The sequence below is a fragment of the Macaca fascicularis genome, chromosome 1, assembly GCF_037993035.2.
Source record: "Macaca fascicularis isolate 582-1 chromosome 1, T2T-MFA8v1.1".
Taxonomy (NCBI): Eukaryota; Metazoa; Chordata; class Mammalia; order Primates; family Cercopithecidae; genus Macaca; species Macaca fascicularis.
In genome coordinates, this window is record NC_088375.1 from 121,928,843 (window position 1) to 121,944,438 (window position 15,596).

General features: G+C 41.4%; 1 protein-coding gene across 2 annotated transcripts in view; it reads right to left on the bottom strand.

Moving 5' to 3' along the window:
• Positions 1–2,007: 2,007 nt before the first annotated feature.
• Positions 2,008–15,596, bottom strand: part of CTTNBP2NL (CTTNBP2 N-terminal like) — a 65,793-nt gene continuing 52,204 nt past the window's right edge. For both annotated transcript variants that reach the window (XM_005542338.5, XM_005542339.5), the window contains exons 4-6: positions 14,054–14,284; positions 8,595–8,702; positions 2,008–7,229 (exon numbers count right to left, since the gene is read on the bottom strand). In XM_005542338.5, coding sequence (XP_005542395.3) covers positions 5,748–7,229; positions 8,595–8,702; positions 14,054–14,284 — 1,821 coding nt within the window. In that variant the 3' untranslated portion in view covers positions 2,008–5,747. The remainder of the gene's footprint in view (positions 7,230–8,594; positions 8,703–14,053; positions 14,285–15,596) is intronic.

Below are 15,596 nucleotides of genomic sequence, written 5' to 3' on the forward strand. Positions count from 1 at the left end.
TGAAGGGGAACCCATGTGGCACATCCTAGCGTCTCACACATTGAGTTAATGAGTAGGATTCTTGTCAGGTTAAACAGGTGACTCCCCAGAAATAAGGCCAATCTTGTTTTAACACTTCCCCCAGTAATTTCTCAGAACCAACAATCTCACAGTGGTGTGGACAGAGCCACATGTTGCATGCTCCTTGTGCTCCAGTCTAACAGTGAAACAAACATTACCACTATTGGGAGAAGCTGCTGCCACATCCTTCGGAAGAAATAAGTCCTCTGCAAGTGTCCCAGAAGGACTCATCTGATTCTGTTCAAAGCTTAGTTTGCATTCCCCTCATTTGCTTATAGAGATTTAGAGGGTGTGAAGAAGGGAAATGGGTAGGAGAGGACATTGATGGGTAATATGCTATTTTGGCAACCAGGTCCTTTTTCAAACTGCCTTTTGCGTGTTCCTAGATCTTCCCTACACGTTACTGGACAATGTATTGCAGAATGCTGTGACCTGGGAGCTCTTTCTTAGGTCAGCCCCAACCCTTGCAGAAAGCACTCACTGGTGTCTGTCAGTCTCCCTGAAACAGAACTCAGCTCTTGGGGACGTCCTGTGCCTCTGACCTTATCCTAGAATCAAGACAAGCCAATGAAAACAAAAAACAAACACAGGGACATGTTACAGAACTCCAGGTAAATAATGCCCTGGAGAGAGGAGAAAAGACATTCATTCCCTTTCTAGTTAACGTTTTCCTGCCCATAAAGAGCTGTGTTACCTCTGAGCTACCAGAGTGCTTTCACCAGAACCACCTTCAATAACTCTGTATGGTTTTATTTTTTTAGATGGAGCCTTGCTCAACCATCGCCCAGGCTGGAGTGCAGTGGTGTGATCTTGGCTCACTGCAAGCTCCGCCTCCCGGGTTCATGCCATTCTCCTGCCTCAGCCTCCTGAGTAGCTGGGACTACAGGCGCCCACCACCATGCCCGGCTAATGTTTTGTATTTTTTAGTAGAGACGGGGTTTCACCGTGTTAGCAAAGACGGTCTCGTTCTCCTGACCTCGTGATCCGCCTGCCTCGGCCTCCCAAAGTGCTGGGATTACAGGCGTGAGCCACCGTGCCTGGCCCTCCCTATGGTTTTTAAAAGCTCGCCTGCATTATTCTATCAAACTGTTGCCTCTGGACTCATTATGTATCATTTTGTTAATGTTTTGCTTCCCCAACTAGATTGTGAGTACCCTAAGGGCAGGGAACAGGATTAAACTTGTATCTTTCTTAGTAACTACCTTGCTTTCTGGTTCATCTTAGATACTTAAAAAACATGTTGTTTGAGGGGAATTAATGATGTTTTGTTTTTGTTCCATTTATCTGACCTGATGCAGGTCTTCTGGCATTGGGTAGGTCCGATGATCCATTTCTGGGGGGGCTGTGGAGCAGTATGGTGTCCTGCAGGATATTCTAAACTTGCTCTATCTGAAGAATCACCAAGGCATTTATCTAGAGCTCCACCTTAGCCTGCTGAAATCAGAATCGCCAGGGGAGGAGCCTGGGAATCTGTATGTTTAACAAGAGCTCCAGGAGACTCTCATTTGGGAAATACCGGTAGTGAAAGAACAAAGCACTAGGATTTAAATCCTGGCTGTCATATGCTGAGGGTGCTTGTACAGATCCCTACCCTCAACTACCTCATCACTACACTAGAGATAATAACACCACACAGCACCCGTGTGAGGATTAATAAGGTAATATGTATGTGAAATCATTAGCATGGTGCTTGGTACTCATATGTAGGCACCCTTGACTCTGAATATCACTGACATTCTGCCAAACCAGTTTCAGGAGCTTAAGACATTTCCTTGGGTCAGAGGCAAATAGCAAGTTGTTGTGAAAGAACAGGTAAGGGCTACGAAGGACTGTTGCTCAAAACAGACTAGCTGCATCAGCTAGTCAGAGGATCCAATCTCCAGAAATCTTTATTTTACCTGGCTTCCCAGGTTATAGTAACACACAGTAAAGTTTGAGAACCACTACTCCAGTCTCCTTTCTCCTCCTTTATTTTTACTAATGAATTGGCCATTGATATACAAATAGTGGGTAGACAGGCTCTCATTTCTCAACTAGTTTGATAGAAATTAAATTAAAAATTATTCCTGTGGAACAATGCTCACTGCCTACTTCTGATTCATTAGGAAAACACATCCTATTTTGAAGCCAGCGTTTCGAAAGACATTTGAAGTTCCATTTCAAGGACTACGCATCAGAAGCACTCCTTATGAATTCACACACACAGACACACACACACGCACACAAACTGACAAGGCAGCACTGCTGACAGGCTATTAAGGGAAACTGGCTATAGCTAGTATTTGTTGAAATGATCATTAATTGGCTTAAATGCTGGCAACATCAGATATGTAAACATCCACACTGTTTGAACATTTTTTGTACATCAAAGGATTTTCAAGTGCTTCTGTCTGGCTTGCATTTGCTAACATTGCAGCAGCAACAGCACTGGAGTAGTTGAAAAGGGTTGCATTAATCATTTGTAAAATGAGAGGGCAGAACAAGACTATGCTTTCTTAAGCAGGAATACATGAGCCATGGATGGCTTCAGGGTCTCTGGATCCTATGAAGCCATCAAACAAATTTTGCATATAGGCATATTCATTTTTCTAGGGATAAACTTTACATCTTTTCTAAGATTCTCAAAAAGGTCCAGAACCACCAAATGGTTTAAAAAATCACAGACTGGATTATTGTAAAGGCTTTTTCCAGCTCTAAGACTCTAAAGAAAATCAATGTTTTAGTTCCTTAGGGAGTCTAACCTGGATGGGTCATTGACTTCATTTGGTTTGTCAAAGCCACAGTCAAGTGCTCCCTCTATACCACCCCCTCTTCCCAACAAAATATGCCCAAATTGTGCCATTTTTCACTTTGTACAAACAAGACTATTTTCCCCCCAAACAGCATGATTTAACTTGTTTTAATGTAGTCTGTTATAAAAATGAAGACTTCTGCATGGTGTATTTGGCTTTACAAACGTTAATGCCTAGTTAATGCTTGTGTTATATGGTACACATCATTACAATCTGTTGGCCGGTAACAGCTTTTGCAACATGGGTTAATACTAAAATTGTGAATCATGGAACTTTTACTTAGCACACACACACAATCTACAGCAAACTTAAATACTAATCTATAATACCTAACTGGGTTATTGGATCCATTGCAAGATTGTGCTTATTTATCTCAGAAGATAGGCAACTAGCAAAAATACACATTTCTTTTGCATATCCCCACCCCCATATTACACTGTAAAAGAAATGCATTATTCAGTGCACTTCCTAAGAAATAAACTTCCTTATAGTATCTCTCTCTATATATATCTATCCCCAAACAAAGGAAGAGCACAATGCAACTTTTAAGATTACCATTTAAAGCAAAAGAGACAATAACTCTCTGGCACTGTAGCCTCCTCTCCAGTTTAGAAAGTTTAACTATTTTATCAACACTATTGGCTCTGCATAGGAATAAAGTTCAATGCATGATTGTTTTGGACAGTTTAAGATACCCCCTACATCATTTTGATAGACACCTTGGGGCATTAGTAGCATTTTCATTTTTCACGTATTTGCCTTTATCAAACTATAAGCTGTGGAGTCGCCAATATACTCCATTGTGATTTATACACTGATTTCCATCACCTGCCTTTTTACTATCAACTCTTATTAGACTAAAAGGAAATAGACTTAAATTATAGCAGGAGGTCAGGGCTGCTGGATAGATGTTGGCTAGGAGAATGTATGTGAGGACACCAAGGCCTCCCCTGTATGGACACAAAATCCATATAACTACTGTGTCTGAGCTGGGTTGTGGATAGTCTTATTTGGCAGAGGGGGATAGTCATTATATTCTATGAACCTTGCCAGCTGTACTGGCCTACACAGTTGGAAAATTTGGAGGCTTTTGTCCACATAGATTTGCTATGATGAAAATGACAGAAGTTTCTAGAATGAAAGAGGTTGCAACTTGGCAGCTTGCAACCTAAATCCAGCTGCAGAAGTGTTTGTTTAACCAGCACTATTTAAACATTTTAAAATCAGTTCTTGATATTTAAAAATGAGAATATTTCTCATGAAAATCTGGATTTCAAAAAATGTGAAGAACTGGTTATCCTGGTTTAGCATTCTTGCATGGCAGCAAGCAGATGGAGCTGAACAGATGCCTTTTTTAAATGGGGCTTGGGCACTTCAGTTTGCCACAGCTCCCACTACTCCCAGCTGTTTTACACCACTTGAGAGGCCTGTTTCACTCATTTATATGACCAGTTGAGTTTTGTGACACTGGGGCTAGTTTAGTTCTGCCTATTTATTTTTTTTAATAGAGATGGGGTCTCGCTATGTTGATGAGGCTGGTCTTGAACACCTGGTCTCAAGCGATCCTCCCATCTCAGCCTCCCAAAGTGATAGGATTACAGGCATGAGCCACTGTGCCTGGCCAGCTCTGCCTTTTTATGATACTGAAGATCTGGGCTTCATTTGGATTTTCCCCACCATCCTGTGGACAAAACTCCTCCTTTGATTGCGTCCCAGCCACATCTAGTTGCTTTGGTAGGTAATCTTAATGTGCAGTTCTACTTGTCCTTTATGCTATATTGCAAACTCCAAAGATATAATCACACTAATATTTATGTGTTTAAGTGTGTGTATGTTAAACATGTAAAGGGGTAATGTTTCTGTACAGATCTATGTATACTTCCCATTTAAGCAAAAGTTAATTTGGTTTTAGAGATACAGATACCAGGTTGTGGCAGCTTGGAGAATAAGTGTAACAATTTGGTAAAACTTGTATAATTCTGACTTATAATATTACAAAGAGTGAATTTCAAGTTATTGCTTTTTGATTACAGAATAAAAATTTCATTCTGTTGCAAAACTTTTATACAGAATGAGTAACCATTTCCTATTCAAGTAACAGCAATCAGAATCAGAAGTTCCTTACACAACAGTAGATGTCTGAGACATTTTTTGAATGGAGATGTGATTTCATTCTGTTCAAGAACTTATGCAAGAAACTGGGGGTGACTCAATTTTTCAAAAGTACAAGAAAATCAGCACCCCAACTGATTTTCTCAGGAGGGTTTCTCAAGGGCTCTATAAAGCTCAGCTTGTGGTGAGTTCACACCCACCTTTAGAAGGATTCCCATTCTACGTATGCAGCCTTGTTTCAGAACACAAAGCTTGTATTAAAACATTAAAAGAGAATCAAAAGCAGTGTTGGTTTTTAACATTCAAAATTCGCAGAGGATGTCATTTTCTGCAATTAAATGATCCATTTTGTGTTTTTTGCTGCAGAATCACATTCATATGGCAGTCATATTTCAGGCACTTTTAAAACATGTTCATCTGGAATAAAAATCTGCATGAACCACTTCTGCATAATTCAAAATGAGTGTTGAGTGATTTTAGTTCCCAAATAGATACCAAATCACCACCTGGTGATTTGCTTTCTTCATCACAACATGACGGTGACTGCTGAGCTTGAGACATCTTTGAGGTGCCTTTCTGGCTTCAGTAAAAAGATGTGAGCCATAAAAATCCAAACTACTCAGTTTCTACTTAAAAAATACAAAATGGTGAAATACACTAAATGTATTATACAGATGGTTTCAGTTACTATCAAAATAAATAACGTAATCTGACTCAAAAGTCTGACTGAGCTCTTGGACGAAATCTGATGGAATGTCAAACGTGGAGACTCCCTCCTAGGGACTAGCTGCTGGTAGGCAAAAGTAACTCAACATCCTTACCATTTGCTACAACAGTATTGGAAGAGCAGCTGCTGGCAAGGTCTTCTGTGGTGGTCAAAGAGGCTGCCTGGGAATGAGTTTTGGTCAGTGGAGTGGTAGCAGATGGAGAAGGGGTGAGGCCAGGTTTTTTGGGTGGGATGGGTGGAGGGTTTCCTCTCTCAGCTCTGGGGATGGTTGGGGACTTGATTCCTGGAGACAGGGGGCTCAGGGGACTGGACACTTTCCCTGGAGTAGGTGAATGGCTTGTGTCACCTCTTGCATTGGCAGTATTGGCCAGATTTCGATAGTCTGTGCCAAAGGGAGAGCTGTTGGGAGAGACTGGCTTGATTGGCCCTTGTTGGCTAGTGAATCTGGAGAGCACCTGAGTGACTGTGTTTCGGGCCAGCTGCTTGGCGGCAGAGTTGTCTATGAGGGTGGGGGATAAATCCCTGGACGGAGGGCTTTGTAGGCCACTGGCTTGTTGCTCCTGATCTGCTTGGGACTGAAATTTGTGCCGAGCTGCATGGAACCGTTGGTTGATCCCTACTTGGTAGGATGATTGGTAGCCAGGGCTGCTAGCTGATGACCCCAATAAACGCTTAGTGAGTACCGGTGAAGAGCAAGGAGAGGATGTTAGAGAGGAGGAGGCAGTGCTGCTGGGAGACAGTGAGCTCCCACTGGAAGGGAGTGGACTGGGTATTGGGACTGGAGTCTCAATCCCCACAGGACACCCACCATTCTCCACTGGTTTCTCTTGGGCCAGTGCCACAGATTTTTCCCGTGGAGGCACTTGGTTTTCTACATTGTTGCCTGTAGTCAGCTCCCTGGTAGTTTGTATCTCTGGGTCACAATGGCCATTGGTTTTTGCATATGAGTAAGCAGGAGTGGCAGGACCAGGCAGCCCAGTGTTTGTCATCTTGGCTATGTTGCTCCCATGGGTTCTTTCTGCTGGAAAACTCTCTGTTTGGCAAAACACAGACATTAGCATGAGAGGCTCAGTTGCTGTGCCTTTGGACACAGTTACTGGTTTCTTCAATTGCTCATTAGGGCTACTGTGCTGGTGGGAAGCCTCTAGGTCCTTCACTATCTTCTTTAAGCTTTCCATTTCTTCTTTCAGAGTTTTGGTCCGGTTCTCTTCTCGGTTCAGTTTTGCTCTCAGTTGTTCCCTTTCGATGTCAAACTCTGACAACTGCTTCTCTACCTGGGCCTCAGTCTGCAAGCCTCTCTTTCTCTCAGCTGCCAACTCTTCTTCCAGCTTACTCACCCGGCTCTTCTCCTTCTCCAATTTCAGGCTCAGCTCTCCTGCCTTCTGTCCTTCCTCGGCTGCCTTGTTGGTGGCTTTCTTGCACTCAAGCACAAGCATGGATGAGAGCTGCTTGTGGCGGGAGCGCTCCTCTTCCAGCTGACTAGAGAGCTTCTTCTGTTCTTTTTCAAACTTTTTCACTTGGGATTTTTCAAATTCCAACTAGAAAAAAAGAAAAGAGAGATATACTGAAAAACTATGATCAAGGAGAGTGTCTTTGTTAGCTGTTCTCTGGTATACAGGATTAACATGCATATCACAGTGCTTAGATCAAGTATTTCTGAAGTTTTAGAACACCTAACAAAAAATGCACACACTATGATTTAATCTTTCTTTGATGATTTGGGAGGCACTTCTAGTTCCTGTACTGTCTTGGAGTGATTAGTGGGAATATGATGTATCTTTGCGTTTCATGTATGTGCAGAGCATCAGAACCAATCAAAACAAGATAACAGAAAGCTGTATCAACCACATTTTGTGATGAATGTTGCTGAAAACAAACCTTTTAAAGTTTCAGCAATAATTTTCTTGGGTCTTAGAAACAAACAAACACAAACAGTTGCATTTGAATCATACTTTTTTTTTGAGACTGAGTTTTGCTCTTGTCTCCCAGGCTGGAGTGCAATGGCGCAATATTGACTCACCGCAACCTCCGCCCGTGGGTTCAAGCGATTCTCCTGCCTCAGCCTCCCAAGTAGCTGGGATCAGTCACGCGCCACCACACCCGGCTAATTTGGTATCTTTAGTAGAGATGGGGTTTTTCCATGTTGGTCAGGCTGGTCTCAAACTCCTGACCTCAGGTGATCCGCCCTCCTCGGCCTCCAAAAGTGCTGGGATTACAGGCGTGAACCACTGTGCCCAGCCTGAATCATATTTTTTACACAAATATAGTCTGTTTTAATTGTCTTCCCAACCCTATTTGAGGCAGAGATTCTCTGTGAGAAGGTAAGGGTTGAAGAAACTCAGTGTTTTTCAAACTCTGAGATCCATTAACAGATGGGGAAACAAATTGAGCCATGACTAGAATTTTAAAAAAATATATAAATAGAAAACATCAATGTGTACTGAAGCAGTAGGGGTTATATATCATTTCATGAGATTTTTGTTTCACGCATAACTGTGTGTGTCTATATATACTGGGTTGTGAATAAAATATCATTTCTTACTGGGGGTTTTAAGTCAAAAGATTGAGAGCTACAAGCCGTAAGTTACCATTCCCCAAAGAGTGTTCTATGGAACAATAGTCCCACAGTGAGGGATCTATGCCAATAAAAGATTTTCTAAAACCATGGATTTTCTAAACACAGAATACCCTATCTTGTTCTTCAAGACTCACAATGTGCTTCTGCATACTAAAGATCCTAACTAAGTTAGAAACCTGTTTAACTTTGGTTAATCCAGTAGTTCCTAAACTTATTTGACCACAAAGCCCCTTTTTTGAACAATACCAATTGGCATCCTGCAAAATAATCTTTGGGAAATGCGATTCCAGGCAAATGCTACTGTGAATCCCTCTACCTTAATTACCTGTTGAGTCAGCCTCTCTCTTTCCTTCTCTAGCATGTAGGTGACATCATCTCCTTCAGCTGTATCCTGTGCATGCCGCTGCCTTTCTTCCTCAAGGTCTAGGATCACCTTTAAAGAATTTTAAAAATTTCATTTCCAAATATCAAGGAGTCACATTTATTAATACAACCAATACTAAGTGCCAAATCAGGCACCTAAGATAGTTCCAGAGATCAAACAAATGAATAAATGAAACCCAGCAAGGGCTATCAAGGAGCACACTGACTTACAGTGAAAGACATGAAAGCTCTGCGTTTAACAGTAAGATATTTACTTTACTTGAAGTATGCAGAGAATGATATGCAAACAGAGAGAAGAGAGCAACTAATTAGCTAGAGGGGTTGAGGAGGTTTCGAGAAATAACGGCAATTCCAAGAAACTGCAGGCAGTTTGGTGTTACTGGGGGCCAGGTGCAGGTGATGGAGCAAGACAGGATCACAGAAACCTGAAAGCTGAGATTTTCCTCTCAATGCTCAAATCACCGGAGGCACCAAAGAAGGAGCCTGAAATTCAACATTTCAAATAGGTGACATTCTAAGTGTGCCTTGTTTAACTAATAATATACCTTTTTATATAGTTAGGTAAGAGGTGAAAAGACTCTCTTGACTTCCTACTGCATGAAAAAAGGCTCAATTATACAGATCTTAAATGGAGATTTTTCATAAGGCCTTTTATTTAACCTGCCTACCCCTATTCCACTTATCCTGGTGCCAAAGGATTAAGCCCAATTTTAAGGAGAAGACAAATATATTTATTTTTCGAGACAGGGTTTTTGCTCTGTCACCCAGGCTGGACTGCAGTCGTGCAATCACGGCTCACTGCTGCCTCAGCCTCCTAAGCTCAAGCAATTCTCTCACCTCTCAGCCTCCCGAGTAGCTGGGACTACAGGTGTGCACCACCACGCCCAGCTAATTTTAGTATTTTTTGTAGAGATGGGGTTTTCCCATCTTGCCCAGGCTGGTCTTGAACTCCCGGGCTCAAGTGATCCACCCGCCTCAGCCTCCCAAAATGCTGGGATTACAGGTGTGAGCCATCACACATGGCCGAGAATATCAATTTAAGGCGACATTTTTCACATAATCCCATCTACAACTGCAAATACTCTGATTGCTTAGTAGCTTCTGCTCATGCTTCAGAAGTGCCGTGGCCCAGACCTCCAGGGTAGAGCACTCTTGTCCCAAAGGCCATTTCTTAGTCTTCTCACTAAAAATTTTTATGAGTGAAGACAGAAAATTTTCTGGGACATGAAACCGCCCTATAAAAATACAAATGAGCTCATGCCTGTAATCCCAGTACTTTTGGGAGGCAGAGGTAGGAGGATCGCTTGAGCCCAGGAGTTGAAGACCAGCCATTTCTTTCTCCCCTTTCCCCTTTCTCTCTCCTTCCTTCTCTTCTCTTCTCTTTTCTTTTTGGGGAGACAGGGTCTTACTCTCACCGAAGCTGGAATGCATTGGCGTCATGTCGGCTCACTGCAACCTTTGCCTCCTAGGCTCAAGTGATCCTCCCACCTCAGCCTCCCGAGCAGCTGGGACTACAGGCATACACCACTATGGCCTGCTGATTTTTTGTAGATAGGGTGTCGCCATGTTGCCCAGGCTGGTCTCAAACACCTGGACTCAAGTGCTTCTTCTGCCTCAGCTTCCCAAAGTGATGGGATTACAGATGTGACCCACTGTGCCCAACCCAAAACCCTATTTCTACAAAAAAATAAAAAATTAGTTAGGCATGGTGAGGTGTGCATGTAGTCCCAGTTACTCAGGAGGCTGAGGTGGGAGGATCACCTCAGCCCAGGGAGGTCGAGGTTAGTAAGTTATGATTATGCCGTTGCACTCCAGCCCAGGCAACAGGGCAACAGAGTGAGACTTTGTCTCAAAAAAAAAAAAAAAAAAAAAAAAAAAAAAAAAAAAAAGGCTGGGCACAGTGGCTCATGCCTGTAATCCCAGCACTTTGGGAGGCCAAAGCGGGTGGATCACCTGAGGTTGGGAGTTTGGGACCAGCCTGACTAACATGGATAAACCCCATCTCTACTAAAAATATAAAATTAGCCAGGCGTGGTGGCACATGCCTGTAATCCCAGCTACTCAGGAGGCTGAGGCAGGAGAATCGCTTGAACCCAGTAGGCCGAGGTTGCGGTGAGCCAAGATTGTGCCATTGCACTCTAGCCTGGATAACAAGAGTGAAACTCTATCTCAAAAAAAAAAAAAAAAAAGAGTGACTGGTGCTGTGGTATGTGCTTGTAGTCCCAGATACTTGGGACCTGAGGTGGATCACTTGAGCCCAAGAGTTCCAGGATATAGGGTGCTATGATCGCACCTGTTAATAGCCACTGTACTCCAGCCCAAGCAAGATAGCAAGACCCTGTCTCTCAAAATAAAAGAAAGAAAAAAAATTTGGCACATTTCCTTTTTTAATCTAATTTTTCAATTTAATAGAAAGACATGCTTTTGGCCAAAAGTGGTAAGTCATATCTTCTCCCGTTTGAGAGTCCTCTAAAATTACAGAAATGGAATAAAAACACTAAAACCCCACAAAGACAAAGGAGAGAGCCTCTAGCAGAGAAGGAATTTTAATAATATTTTGAAGAAGAAAAGAGGCTGGAGGAGTGGTAACTACTTTAATTTGAAGGAGGGAAGCTGTTTTGCCTTGCAGAGCCCCAACGAGATGGAACCTGGAGGTGGCAGGTACTACAGAGGAGAAGTGAAATGTAGAACAGAAAACAGGAGAACTGGCTCAAAGCCTGTTTTTGTTTTGTTTTGTTTTTTGTTTTTGTTTTTGAGACAGAGTCTCGCTCTGTCACCCAAGCTGGATTACAGTGGTGTGATCTCAGCTCATTACAACCTCCACCTCCCGGGCTCAAGCTAATCTCCTGCCTCAGCCTCCCGAGTAGCTGGGATTACAGGCCCGCCACCATGCCTGGCTAATTTTTGTATTTTTAGCAGAGATAGGGTTTCACATGTTGGCTGGCCTGGCCTTGAACTCCTGACCTCAAGTGATCTGCCTGTCTTGGCCTCCCAAAGTGCTGGGATTACAGGCATGAGTCACCATGTCTGGCCTTTAAAGCCTGTATTTTCAGAATTATTTGTCCCTTCACACTGATTCCTGCACACAGACCATCAGCATCTGGCATCTGTCACATTTAGTATTCCCAAATCCTGAGCCTGTCACACTCAAGAAATAGTGTGACAGAGAATGGTGGTGGGAAAAGAGGATTAAATTTGTTCTGGGCAAGGGTTAAGGAAAGGGAGGTAGGGTGTTAAGATAACTAAATATGCACCTATACAAAAGAAAGTAATATAAAAGTCTAAAATTGATAAAGCAAGAGAGAACAGTGCAGTATTTAGAAATATGGAGGTTAGCTACCAAAGTGAATGGCTAAAAGAAAAAAGTGGTTGCCTGTGAATACTAGGGAGGATGGGGAATAAGAGGTGGAATAGGAAACACTGTTTTTCATTGTAAGCACAATGACCATGTAATTTATTATTCAAATCAGAACATTTCTGACAGTCAAAGGGAATATGGTTAATAACTAAGCCAAGGTGACAGGCATAAGCTGAGACTATGAGCACTCTAATTATAAGCCTCTAGGTACTCTTTGATTTCTAACAAAGTCAGCATTCTACTTTGATAAACCACTTAAACTTGAACTGGGAGGCAGAGGTTGCAGGGAGCCGAGACTGCACCACTGCATTCCAGCCTAGGTGACAGAGTAAGACTTCATCTCAAAAAAAGAAAAAAAAAACGTTGGTACTTCGTTTCAAAAATTTAGTACTTAAAACATTTAGCACTGCAATATAGTATTAAGAAATTTTGAATTATTTTTAACTTCTTCCTCTCTCCAATCACCTAGAGCCACAAACTGTCCATAGTACACCTTCCATGGGCATGAAAGCTAGCCCAACTAGCTTCAACACAACTCAGTCACCTCATGGATGAAGTGGAAATAAAGCCTGCCTATTAAACAAGAATGTTGTGAAGATTTTTTAGAGGATTATGTAAAAGCTGCCCCCCGCCCCAAATTTAGGCAACTAACTCCCACCCATTGATAACCTTTTAAATTGGAGTGTAAATGTTTTCAGATTACTTCATTCTAATCAGAGGTTAAAACTTTTTTGGGTCTTGGGTAACTGGTAACTTGGAGAATCTAATTAAAGCTATGGAAAAAATACATTTCCTACAAAAATACATAAACTCTGAACATTCTATTTTCTGGGGGATTGTGGAACATCTGAGGCCTATCCACATGGTTAAGAAGTTCCACTCTGGCCTTTCATTTGGCGTCTGTGAAGGGAAAGAAAAGATCACGTGCGAGACCCAGAGCCTAGAAAATTTATCAGATGCAATTTAAGCAGATGGCTCTAATACTGGTAACCAGAAAAGTAAGGTCCACCAAATTTTGCAGCTGCTAACCCAGTTTTTCAGATGAAAATGTTTCCTACCAAATGCACTGATAACTGCCTTGTTGGCATAAATCTAAACTGATAGTGTTTTAAAAATGAAGATTGTAGCCAAGCATCTTTTACAGGCCAAATTTGAGCAGTAAATGACAAGATGACAAGTTGGTGAATAAATTCACAAGCACTAGAATTCCAGTAAGATGAAGCAGAGGAAAGCACTGGTTTGCCTTCTTAGGGCTTGTAAGAAATGGAAACACACACACACACTCTTTACTGATAGGGTAGAACAGCTTTAAGGTAAGTAATGTAAATAACTGTAAGGTTTGTCTTCCTAATGTAGGGCTTGTTAAATATGGAAACACACACACTCTTTTCTAATAGGGTAGAACAGCTTTAAGGTAAATAAGGTAAATAACTGTAAGGTTTGTCTTCCTAATTTAGGGCTCGTTAAATATGGAAACACACACACAACACTTCACTAATAGAGTAGAACACCTTTAAGGTAAATAAACCTAGGGACTATTTATGGTTTCATGAGCAACAAAATGCAATGAAACTCAAAACTAGGAATAACAGGAATAAATGAAAATAATCTATTGGCTTCTGTGTTTATCCTCAGGTAAATTCTTTCTCTCCCTTGGATATAGCATGCCTCAAATACCTGTCAATCTTTTTATTTATCTCTTAAGTAAGCAAATAGAGAACACTCCCTTCAGCTACAAGCTTGGCCAAACCCCAAAGTTTGAATGATCAAGAACTGAAAAAACATACAAAGTGTTTTGGAGTGATATATCAAGAAGGAATGCCGTCTTAAATAATGTGTCTGGCACATTCTCTAAACTTAACACTTGGAATAAGCTGTGTTTTCTTTTCTATCTCCTGACTCTTACATAAACTAAGGGGTTTTTTGATACCCGCGAGATGCCCAATTGAATTACTGTGAAAAACTGGCAGCTGACAAGAAAGTATCAGGCATAATTTATCAAGACTTCACAAAGATTTACACATCAACTGAGGGGAACCTACCTTTCGGTGCCTGCTCTCAGCGGCAGCCAGCTGGGACAGCATGCGCTCCTGCATGTTCTTGCACTGCTTCATCACCACCTTAAGAATAGAGAGTGGGTTTGTGCAGACTGGCTGCTTTTCGCCATCATTTTTCTCCTTCAGTGTTTCAAAATCTCTCTGTAGAGCCATTAAAGGATCACTGATGTTATATTTTCCATAGCGTTCTTCAATGAAAGTATCTCTGTGTTGGGCCTGGGAAAGAGGAAAAAAAAAATAAGCATCTTGTTTTTTAAAACTACTGAGAAGGGGGTATTTGCTATCCAGTGGTTATACATTAAAGGTTGTGGTATTAGTATAAATGTAACCTGCTAATTACAAGTCAGATTGAGCCATCTAAAGAAACAGCATTAGAAAGGTGGCATGGTATATTAACAAGAACAAATACTTATAAAGCACTGGGTATTAGACATTGTTCTAAATATTTATAGTCATATTAACTCGTTTAAAATGTACAACCCTGTAAGGTAGTGCTATCATCTCGATTTTGCTGATGAGAAAACTATTCCTGGTTACTCATCTAGCAAGTTGTCTGAATTGGCATTTAAACCCAGGCAGCCCGGCTCCAAAATCTGTGTCCTTAACCTCTGTGCTTACTGCCTCTGCTTGTATCTGCTTATGAATGCTTATATTACCAGCAGATACATGTTATTTTTTTCCCATGTTATGGCACTAGCATTCCTAAAATATGTTAAGCACGACAATTTTATGAGTTTATATATTTAGAGACCTAACAAAATGCCAGCAGATATATAAAGTGTGCAAAATATAAGTAGGATCACATGACAATCTAGGATGACTTGTGATCTGTACATATGAACCATTACTCAGTTGTTGATGGGTCAAGGAGGATGGAGGCACCTCACAACCAGAAATGCACACAAAATCTCTTCCACCTGCTGCCAAATTCCACCCCCTCTTCTTGTCTCTGTTTGGTTGTTACTTTCCATTCTCTTTTCTGTCTCTTTCAAGGCTTGATGAGCCTTGGGGATGTGCATGTAAGAAGGGGATGCAAGGTGGTGCTTGGAGTCTGGTTAAGGGCTTTAGCCCTGGGTACCCAGTTGGAAGTATAAGGATCAGGAGGTGGGTGGAAAGATATTCCTAGGCTTCCTTCCCTCTTTCCTTATCTCTGTAGCAAGACCTTGAAGAACTTCATATGAGCATCACATATTACACGCACATTACTTTTTACTTATTACACAGATATTTAAAAGTTTCTTGAGATATTTTGCAATGAAAAATGAAGTGTTAACAGGGTTGAAGAAACTAAAAAATTACAGCAAAGTACTATGTAATTTAAGCTTTCAAATTAAATCTATTCATGAAAACTACTATTATTTATCCATTTTTAAAAACTGTTTAATCAGTAGTTATGTTAGCACCGCCATCCACAAATAGGAGCCTGTTTAAAAAGAAACGGAAGGTTGCAATTCAATGGCTATGCTTTAATTTAAAAGAATCTTTAAGAAAATAAAGCAAACATGGGGTTTCTTTAACACAGAAGTAT